General features: G+C 35.3%; 1 protein-coding gene across 2 annotated transcripts in view; it reads left to right on the forward strand.

Annotated features, from left to right (window-relative positions):
* Positions 1–312: 312 nt before the first annotated feature.
* LOC145296766 (adhesion G protein-coupled receptor L3-like) overlaps positions 313–11,984 on the forward strand; it is a 183,514-nt gene continuing 171,842 nt past the window's right edge. For both annotated transcript variants that reach the window (XM_080142820.1, XM_080142819.1), the window contains exon 1: positions 313–522. In XM_080142820.1, coding sequence (XP_079998946.1) covers positions 456–522 — 67 coding nt within the window. In that variant the 5' untranslated portion in view covers positions 313–455. The remainder of the gene's footprint in view (positions 523–11,984) is intronic.

Raw genomic sequence — 11,984 nt, forward strand, 5'->3', positions numbered from 1 at the left:
AATATCAAACATACATCCATACATACATGTATGTATATAGATGTGTGTAATTTGTATAAAATACAAACTACCTACAAAAAAAAATAATCAACTTTGAGAAAAAAATATGCTAATAATATATGGGCAGCTAGCCTGACGAATTCCTTCGAGGAATGAAACACAAGAGTTATGGTGTAGCTGTAGCTTACTAGCTATAGATATATTATTACTATATTTCTATATATATATATACGGCGTGTGTGTGTATGCATATACGTGAAATCATTTTGTAGTATTAAAACAAGAAACGAAACAAAAAAAGTATAAAAGACAATCGAATATATATTTTTATTACCAATAATACTGATAATTCCTAATTGTCATTCATAGCGAAACAGGAGGATACTTTCAAAGTTCTCGCTGAAGACAAAACGATTCTTTGGCAAAAAAAAAAAAAAGAAAAATTTTATTCAATAATGGAATTCCACTTGAAGCTGATTTTATTGTTTTTACTTGGACTAACTTTGACCGTTTCTGGCGAAGGTAAGTAAAAAAAAAAAAAAAAAAAAAAAAAAGGAATTATTATTTTTTTTTTTTTTTTTTATTTAATTTTTTTTTTTTTTTTTTTGCCTATAACCTCAATTTTTCCAGGGGAGGATGCATTTTTTTGTGTGTATATTTGTTATATACGTTGTTGATCAATGTTATTGTAATTATTATGCATTTGCAAATAGTTTTTTTTTTAATTATCATATATGATGACAGTGGTCTAGCCTAGCGGTTAATGACTAGGGCTGACAACCTGGGTATTCCAAGTTCGAATCCAGTTCGTTCCACAGAAAATCATTTTCACTTAGGATGTTGGCTAGCTTCTCGTGGTCCCTCCTGTAACTACCAGATGTCTTTTTATAAAGAATGTTGACTAGAAAATTATCAGGGAAACCGATGCCACCTATAGACTCTTCGGATCCATCATCATCATATATTGTAGTAACAGGGTTTGACACGAGTTGTAATGCAATTTGCAAAACATTCACAAGAAATACTCATCTAGCTACAACAGCTGTCAGTAATTTTGTTTACTCATTCACAGTGCTTAAAACTGAACGAAGATTCTACACAGAAGGTTTATTTTCTAGAAATGGAATACAATAGCGTGGTGCTGCTTTCCAGCTGGCTATAACATGATTTTCAAACCTAATGTAAATAAGTTGTTGTAAAGCCCTTCTCTTAAATAACCAAGTTCCGCCAATACCTATCACCACAACGTTTTCTCACCGTCTTCTTGACACTAATTAACCCTTATCCTCGAGTGGTCTTTCAGCTTTGATAAGCGGTGAAATGCCCATTAAAAAGGGGCATCCTAGTAAATGAATGGGGTCTATCTTTCACTACTTCAACTCAACCAGAGTATCAACCTTAGTTGGTGTTGTTCATACAAGTCGAAGATACGTTCTTGACAATCAGTCCAACACCGTCTCTCTGATTTTTTGGAGTTAATAATCTTGTTTTGCTTCTCCCAGACTCTAGTATCATTATGTGCAGTCCTGGAGTGGTAACCCTTCTAGGCTTTATTTCATTGCATTGGAAATGGGGCATTTATTGCTAAACGCCTGAGGTGGCCCTATCGGGGAATGTGGACGGGATTGAGGCTGTTCATGTATTGTTCTAGACCAGAGTGTACACGCCTCTTGTGCGCTGGCTTTCCAATTTCCACCTTCCAAACATGTGTCCCATCTTCCACCGGTAGCGTGCGTGTGGGTTGGGAGGTAAATACCAATCCTTTTATAACTCTTAATCTCTTCGGGCGAAATCGAAAGTTTGTGCGGTTTCATACTCGAATCAACCAAAGGGTTAACACGGGTTGATTTATCGATACAAGTGTAAGATACGTCCTCGACAGTCAGTCCGACATAGGGTGGGGCGATGCCGCATCAGCTGGCCTTCTTGCTCTGTCGTGGTGAAATGTAGGCCTGTTAAATCCTAGCCCAGGCTTTACCTTCCTTCACTGAGGAGGGGGTCGGTTAATCGCTTGAGGCATCCCTACCAAAGAAAACTGATGAAGCTGCTTAGGCTATTTTTTGAAGATTACAGTGCACGACTATTTGAGGGCACTTTTGTTTCATTATTATTATTATTATTATTATTATTATTATTATTATTACTGTTGTTGTTGTTGTTGCTATTATTATTATTACTGTTGTTGTTGTTGTTGAAGTTGTTGTTACTATTATTATCTCACTAAGAGTTTTCAAACAGGACATCATGAAAGAGTTCTCTTTCAGAACAACCTGTGGTGCCCCCTGGGGCCTGAGTGACAACAAGTCTTCCCAGATTTCCAATACTCTCATCCTCTGTTGATAATATTTTCAAATTAATGTGCGTTATCGCAACAGCCATTTACCTTTGAATTCTCGTTGCTAGTGACCATTTGTCTTCACTGAAATTTTAGTTACAATAAGCTAAGCCTCCCTAAGATCTCAGTCCTCCCTTTGATTCCAATCTCTCCCATTCTTTTTTCAAAGTTTTTCGGGATTATTCCTAGTGCTCCTATTATTATTACTGATGTTATCTTCACTTTTTTTATCTTTCATACTCCTTTCACTACGTTGACCAGTTCAGTGTATTTGCTTCGCTTTTCTGCCTCCTTCGTATATATTTTGTGGTTTGCTGGAACCTTGAAATCTACGATCTGACAGGACTTTTCCTCCTTGTTAACTATTATGACATCCGGTCTTCTTATTTGATGAGTTTGTCTATTTGTATGTCCATGTCTCATAGGATTTTGTGATGTCCGATCTCAAGTACTGCTATCGGTTTATACTTATACGATTTGTCTGAGGGTTCAATATGTAGTTGTTTGCATAATTTCCAGTATACTGCTTTCCCCATTATATCGTGTCTATTTACATATTCTTTTTGGGCTAGTTTGCTGTATTCACTTCTGTGATTTATCGTTTCGTCTTTTCGTTCACATAGTCTGCATTTGCTGTTTTATTGTGCATTGTCGAACTTTGCTTTGATGTAGATGGTTATCTTGTGTGGCTGTTACTAGGGATTCAGTTTTTTTTTGTTCAGTTCTCCTTGATCTTATATCACCATTCAGTTTTTTTTTTTGTTCAGTTCTCCTTGATCTTATATCACCATTGCAAATCAGGATATGCTATCGCTCTAGCTGTTTACCATAACGACCAATGGCTTTCTCTGGAGTCTGAGTGATGATAAGAATTCTCAGAATTTCAGTACTCTCCATGCCCATCCAATTGATGTCTGGATGGTGCCATCTCTTACTGGTAATTATATCTGTTTAGATACCCCGCGATCATTTTGTGCAGAAATAACAGTAGTTGGTACCACTGTGATTTTTCATAGGGATGATGATGATGATGATGATGATGATGATGATGATGATGATGATGACGATTGTTAGTAGTAGTAGTAGTAGTAGTAGTAGTAGTAGTAGTAGTAAACGTAGTAAAAGTAGTTCCTCATCATTATTATTTACTCTTTAAGAGATTACACGCGAGGCATTGCCTATGGATTGCTCATTGGCAATAACAAGTGGTGTCACCTGGAGTCTGAGTGACAACCATCATTAGCATAATTGCTATCATCATCATCATCATCATCATCATCATTGTTTACTCTCAAGGAGCTTTCATACAAGTCCTTGTCAGTAATTACTCACTGAAAATAATAAGTTCCGTTCGCTAAGAGTGTGCGTGACAACAAGGCTCTTTAGATTGCTGCTAATCTAGATAGCACGTTTCATTTTTATTATTTGTACTCACTAAGAGTCCTCACACAGGCCATCGTCGGAGAGTACTCACTGACAACAACCGGTAGTTTTCCCTGGAGGTTGGGTGACAACAAGTCTCCCCAGATTCCCAGTACTTTCCAGCTCTTCCGATACCCTTCCCAAATGCCTTAACTTTATCGCAAGTCTCTTGCCATTCGCATCTCGCTGGCGATAACCATTTCTTTTCACTGGGATTTGGGTGGCAACAAGCCCCCTTAAAGTCCCAGTTCTGTTCGTTCTTATCCAGCGGAGATGTGGTTACTGCTTTCCCGCCTCGATCTTTCCATGCTCCTTGACCATTCACGACTATTTGGTGTGGCGCTAGTCTATACCGAAATTATCAATTTTGGGTGTGGCTGGAATTTAAGTGGCAATAAGCCTCCCCAAGGTACTAGTTCTCTTCGCACTTGTCCAGCGGAGCGGAGCCCTGGTCAGTGCTCTCTCCATGGTCTTTCCATCCTCCTTGATCATACTCAGCTATCTAGAAATCACTCTTTTGGGGGTGGGGCGATGATAGGGTAATGGGAGGAGATGGGGAGGGGATAGAAAACTTATAGATATGCAACTTCAATGTTCTGGATTCCGTGTAACGCTTCTTCATGTTTTGCCTCTGCAGCAGTTTGTCTGGCTCATGCATGTGGCTCATGTGTATTAGTCTTCACATTCAATGGTTTTTCTTAATCATTATTATTATTATTATTATTATTAGTGTTGTTATGGAAGCTGCTGTTATCACGTCAACAGAAGGTTGATTGATATTCTTCATCAAACCGTTTGCAATAACAAGTCTCCGCAACGCTTCAGCGCTTTGTAATTATTTGTAACGATGTCCTTGATTTGAATTCATCTTTATTGGTTTTGGTATGTTTCAAGAAAGTATATCGAAAGATATCATGAACTGTATAAGATCCTTTTTCACAAAAAAATCAAGTCTTCTATTAATACCACACACACACACACACACACACAAACACACACACACACACACGTGCATGTGCGTATATATTGATATGTATATATAAGTGTGTGTGTGTGCACACGTATATATTGATATGTATATATAAGTGTGTGTGTGTGTGTGTGTGTGTGTGTGTGTGTGTGTATAAAATACACATTATATTAAAAAATGACAAGTCATGGAGAATTTATGAAAAAGACAATGAGAAAAACAATTAAACACGAAGAAATCATCAAACGAGAGATTTGCCGGTTTCGCTCGGATCGACGAACATCTTCACAAAAAGTAACTTTTCTGCAGATTTTCATTGATTCTAATGGTACGCACACATACACACCTATACGCATGCACAGACAAGGCATACATATATGTATTACACATTATTAAACACTCATTACACACACACACACACACACACACACACATATATACATATACTCATCGATAGACAGCAGTTACGCTGATCCTTTTTGTAATAAGTGTAAGCTATCACCACAAGGTATGCGATAAATAAATATAACATTAACGCTCATATGAAGCATGTTTTCATGCACCATGCACACACGTCTATATATATATATATATATATATATATATATATATATATATATATATATATATATATATTTATTATTATTATTATTATTATTATTATTATTATCATTATTATTTCTTTAATACATACGGGCACTACTGTTTCATCCTTTTGGGGATCATTAGTGCAGGGGGATACGATCACTGACGGTCGGGATATATATATATATATATATATATATATATATATATATATATATATATATATATATATATATATATCCTGCTCTAAAAGCTTATCGCATATCCTCCATACCCCCAAGTCTATGATAAGGAGTGTCCCTGAACAGACGTCTACTTGTAAATATGTTATTTTTCAATAAATTAATTTATTAATTTTCCAATTTTAGTGACATTTTTACCATTTATTTTAAACAGTGAATAAGTGTTTGTACGTATGTATGCTTATCTATCTATCTATCTATCAATCTATTTTCTGTCGCTCTGTGTCTCTCTGTCCCTCTATCTCTCTGTCTCTGTCTGTCTGTCTGTCTGTCTGTCTCTCTCTCTCTCTCTCTCTCTCTCTATATATATATATATATATATATATATATATATATATATATATATATATATATATATATATATATATTCAAATTTAAGATCATATTGTTTTTCTAAAGCGTGAAATTTACCTTTGGGTCAAATGAACGAAAGCTAACTTTATTTGATATGGTATTACTATTAAAAGTGACCCTATAAAATTATTTCCGTCAAAATTTTCAGTTAGTAGTCAAAAAAATAAGTGTTCCTGAAACATTATTTTCTCTCTCTCTCTCTCTCTCTCTCTCTCTCTCTCTCTCTCTCTCTCTCTCTCTCTCTCTCTTCTTTTTTTCTCGGTCTATCTGCTTATCTCTCTATCTATCTCAATGTTCGTTGGCGCAGGAGGTTAAATAACTAGACTGCTTTGCTCGCAATGTGACCATGCTTTCAGTCCGAGTAGAATTAATTCCTCCTTTGCACCTTTTATGTCTCATTTTGAAGATTAAAATCAATATATTATGTCTCTCGTGTCTAGAATCTAATTACCTGATTTTAAAATTTGTACTTTACGCTTAAGAATGAATTAATTTTTTTTTTTTAAACCATGCTTCATTGATGTTTGATTCAACGAAAATATGATAGGTATGAATTTGCAGATAGGATATGTGTGGTGCCGGTCACATGCTGCTTAAATATTTTTGAAATACTTCAAAGAAACTGAAATTTGGGAAATATTTATCAATTGAGATCTAATATCTATTGTTAAGCTTTCACAAAAGCCGAACGTGTCAATACTAGAGTAAACAGAATATAGTCTGAATGTGTATCCGTTATTCATAGCAACTATGTTTCAAATTCATTATGACTGGTTAATTAGTTTGAAAGGGAATTGTGTATATACAAGTATTTCACATTCAAACATACCTGACGTTATAAAGGAATAGAGGAAGTGGAGGAGAGGGAGGTCTTTCTTTATATCTGACTGTATAAAGAACGATATGCGTGTGTTGATCTGGGCTTCTGTGTGTGTTTGCGTGTCTGTGTGTGTGTGTTTGTTTGCGTGTCTGTGTGCGTGCGTGTCTGCGTGCGCGTGCGTGTCTGCGTGCGTGTCTGTTTGCGTGTGCGTGTGCGTGTGCGTGTGTGTGTTGAATGAAATACTTTTTCTTTTCTTGTATTTTTTGTTTTGTTTTTTTTGTTTTCTGTTTTTTGTATTTTTTTTTTTCATGGCTATTTGTTTTATTCGATCCGAAGGATATTTATCCAAAAAAAAAAAAAATCACAGAATTGAAAAAGGAAAAAAAAAAATGGCATGTCAACAGAATGGATGGAAATTTACAGGGAAAAAAATATCGCCATGGAAATATTATATTTACAGTCGTGATCTATACGATATTTTCTCCCTTTTTCACTTTTGTTTTTAGTTTCATTTTGAGTTTGGTCTGGGAGCCTTTTTGTAGAGAACAAGGGGTAGGGAGAAGGATTCTTTCTTTTTCGACATCGAATGGTGCATAGCTGGACATCTCCAACCAGGCGCACATCCGCAACACACAACGTACATGCACACACGTATTCACACACGCGTATAAATAAATATAGTTGATACCGAAAAACGAAAAAAAAAGGGAGGAAAATTAATATTGTTTTATATGTTTATAAAAGTTTCGTTTTATTGTCCAAAACCATTTTTAAGATAACACTTGGATTATTAATTTCATAATTATATAACTCTACAAATATTATCTTTTTATCCTGCTTGTTTGGTTTGGGTGATCTAAATGTGACCTCCTAAACAGTGTCATCTCACGAACGTTTTTCTTTTTTTATTATTTATTTAGTGTGTGGTTGACCAATCCTTAATTCTATCTCAGTTTAACACTAAATACTTAAACCTAATCCTAATAGTAACCCTAACCTTAACTCTCTTGGCCTTTGGGACAGGATCAAAGCGTAGTATCTGTTCTTCAGATACCGCACTTCAATTTCTTGTTCTCTTTTAGTGGACGAGCAATCCTTAACGACTGAGACAATTTTTATTTTTGTTTTTTTTCTCCACGATAAAAAACGACCCTGGTATCTAACTCTGTCCCGTGAGGAGGCAAAGTAAATAGAAACTCTAACACTAATGCAAACCCTAATCCTAAGCCTAACTAACTCTAACATTAACTCTAATTATTTACCCCTAATCCTATCCCTAATCCTAACCCTAATCGTAATCCTAACTACTCTAACACTAGCTCTAATTATTTAGCCTTAATCCTTATTTTTAATATTAATCCTAATCTAAAATCTAACTCCAAGTCTAATCCCAACACTATCTCTAATTACTTAACCTGAATCCTAACTCTAATCCTTACCCTTACCTTAACTCTAACTACTCTAACACTAACTCTAATTATTTAGCCCTAACCTAACCCTAATTTTAAACATTAATCCTAATCCTAACACTAATTCTTATTGCTTAACTCTAACCTGATCCAAACACTAACTAGCCCTAACACTAACTAACTCTAATTACTTAACGCTAATCTTGACCCTAATCTTAGGCCTAACTCTAACTAACACTAACAATAACTATCTCTAATTACTTTACCCTAACCCTAACTACCTAATGTTAATTCCAACTACTTAACTTTAACTTACTCATCATAGCCCTAATGGCTTGTATTCTAATATGTGATATATTCTTTAACTTTAATCTTAATCTTATACAAGGCGTAATTACGTCAACACAACATTTCTCATTAGATCATCGAAATTCAGCTAAACTTGATTAGTGCTAAAAATGAGCGAATATTTGGAAATATCACGGACTATATGTGTTCTTTGCTTATCTTAGCAATGTTTTCCATCGTCCTAGATTTCTCTTTGCTACTGGACTCAAGCAGTGCAGATTCAAGAAAGGGCTGGCTGGTATTGTTCAACCCTTGATTCACAATTATATGCGTAGACATTATGTCAGGACTTATCAATTGTCTCTCGAAACTGAATGGGGTCATAATACGAACCTTAACTCTAAGCCAACCCTAACCATAACCTTAATTGTTTAACCCTAACCTGAGGGTTAAGGTTAATTAGTTAGATTTAGATATGGTTAGTAGGGGCTAGAATTATGGTTGGTTAGTTCGGCTAGGGTTTAGATCTCTGGTTAGAGTTCATCGGTAAATCACTTATTGTTTGTCCTCGTATACTCTCTGGAACGTCATCGCTTTGTGGCGTCATCCATTAAAAACCTTAGCATATCCGTGCACAGTATATGAGGTTATTAAAGAGTGGCATCATCTATAAACATTGGATAATCGTTCACAATGGATGATGTTGCAAAATGATGACGTCATCTATATGGACGGAGAAGGAAGGTCACGGATCGTATATGAGGTTAACTGCCTAGACCTTTAGTGGTCTAATATAGTTTAAAACTGTGCAGAATTTATAAGCAAGCCTATATTTTTAATTATTCATCTCTAATATTTTCATCCTGCAGTACGTTTCTATAGAGGCAACGCCGGGTAAATAGAGTAACAGCTCCTGAAAGTACAAAGTCCACGCGAGGATAGGAATATATTGTTTGGATGGTGAGATTAAAACACGAGGATTACAGACGATGGATTGAATTTGGGCAGAATTCGATTACTTAAGAAAACAGCTCAACAGAAACTTGTGAACAGTGGACTTCAAAACGACCCTGCTACAGTCGGCCGGGAAACAGTCCTGTGATATTTCATTTCACAGACGGACAATTCTATGCTCATGAAAGCTTTATCTAGCTCTAGGTACGCAGAGGAAGAAAGGAAATGTCCTTACAGTGGTTGTAGCTAGACGAGATTCTATTATGAATATTTTAAAGTGTGTGTATGTGGGTGGAGGTGACTGGATCTCGGTTGAGCACCTTTCCATTAAAACAGTGGTGGAGTAGATAGACTAGCAATGTATCGTCTGTGAGATCGAGGCTGTAGGGACGAGAAGAAGACACTCTCTTAGATTTCGTAGCCGATTTTTTTTATTCTATCAATGTTAGATGCTTTGGTGTTATACTTCAAACTAATTAACCATTATTTAGAGAGGGATATATATATATATATATATATATATATATATATATATATATATATATATATATATATATACACACACACACACACAATCAAACAGAGAATCACTGGCCTGGTGCACCAACCACTAGTCCCTCTCACTTCGACCGGGTGCAAACAAATCCCACACAGTTTACCAAGCTCCAGTGGCTGGCTAATCACCGCAACGTTGCATCATAATGCTTGTTTTTACATTAATTCCACGAAATGTGCACTAATAAATTTACTGTACTCGTTCGCTTTTAACGTTAAAAAAACACCAACCCGACTAGGAGTAAAGTCCCACCTCTTTACTTTAGGATTCCCCCTCATACTCCTCATTCCCCGACAATACCAACGTGAATAAATTTAAATGTAATGTGAACAAACATCTTGCTGCACAACTCCCCGCCTAGAATGCTCCTATAAACCTACCTTATGCCTCAGTGCCAACGTGATTTGTTACCTTTAAAAACCTTTAACCTTTAAAAAACAAAAAAAAAGGGAAATATAAATAATATCGGACGATTAATCGGAATCGGGAATCGAAGAAAAAGTAAAGTAGTAGTGTTTGGACGATTAATCGGAATTTACAATCGGAAAAAATCATGACTTCTTAGAGTATCGAAATCAGTATCGGAATCGAAAAATTTTATTTCTAATTTCCAATGCCAAAAACGATTCTTTTCATTGTTTTTGTTTTATTTTTAGCTCATTTCTTCATTGCTTTTACTAATGATAAAATAATTATAAATATTTATTTTAAATCGCCTGTAAAACTAAAATCAATATTTAGCCAGATAGATAGATAGACAGATAGATAAATGAGCTAAATGGGATATACACATAAACCGATGAAAATGGGCAGATATATAGATATTGAGAAAGCAGACAATAAGAAATTTAAAACATTGAATTGAAAAAATAACATGTGCTTCACACTTTCGTCTGCGCCATAATACGACTGTTGACCTTTGATTTGTACGTTTAAATTCAGGATAAGTAATCGTCTGACACGGTTATCGCTGCTTCAATGTCACAAAAAGCACCGCAATTATCCCCCTTTGTTTTAAAAAATAACAATATATATGTGGAACACTGTGTATGTGGCGTGGGCGAGTGTATATATATATATATATATATATATATATATATATATATATATATATATATATATATATATTGTGTGTGTGTGTGTGTGTGTGTGTGTGTGTGTGTGTGTGTGTGTGTGTGTGTGTGTGAATCACTGTCAGAAAGAAATTCGAATTGAATTTGAATATGAATAACAATGAACAGTAGTCGTGTGGCAAGTCATGTCAAATCTTGGCTCATCGTCTTATGCTGACGTCTGGATTCGGATACGAAGCGAAGTTCCATTGATTGACCAATCGGATGAAAAATCGGAAGGGATTTTTTTTTTTAATTTTATTTTCAAGAAAAGTTCGTTTTTGTTCGTTTGTTTCTTTTAGTAATGCGCAATCGCTTATTACGGCCCAAAACCACTCGAGAATTAGGATTAATCAGATGGATGACTTTTCGGTTTAATGACAAACAATATTATGAGAGGGTTGTACATGAGAGCAACCATATCGTAGTTTCATTTTAATACGATATGTGATGTTTCATCTTTACTGTTTCCAAAAGTATTCTTCTTTGGACAAATATCTTTTGTATTTCAGGTTGTTTGAAGACTTTTAACATTCAATCATTCTTTACATATATCACCATTTTGTGCACTTTCTTCTTTCTTTAATAACGCATAAACGACTCACCATCGTAAAAGCGTGTTTCTTCTTTTTCTTTTTCTATTTCTGTATCTTCTTCTTCTCCTTTTTCTTCTTCTCCTTCTTCTTCTTCTTCTTCTTCTTCTTATTATTATTATTATTATTATTATTGCTCGCTAAGAGTTTTCATACAGGCCATCATCAAAGATTTCTTTTTGAGAAAAACCTGTGGTGTTCCCTGGAGTCTGAGTGAAAACAAGTTCCCACAGATTTGCAGTACACTCCACTGCTTTCGACAACCTTTGCAAATGAATTTGTGCTTTCACAACAACCGTTTACAATTGATTTTCCCTTGACAGCGACCATTAGCCTTCACAGGA

The sequence above is a fragment of the Euprymna scolopes genome, chromosome 17 (assembly GCF_053919585.1).
Source record: "Euprymna scolopes isolate OS-2025 chromosome 17, ASM5391958v1, whole genome shotgun sequence".
Classification (NCBI taxonomy): domain Eukaryota; kingdom Metazoa; phylum Mollusca; class Cephalopoda; order Sepiida; family Sepiolidae; genus Euprymna; species Euprymna scolopes.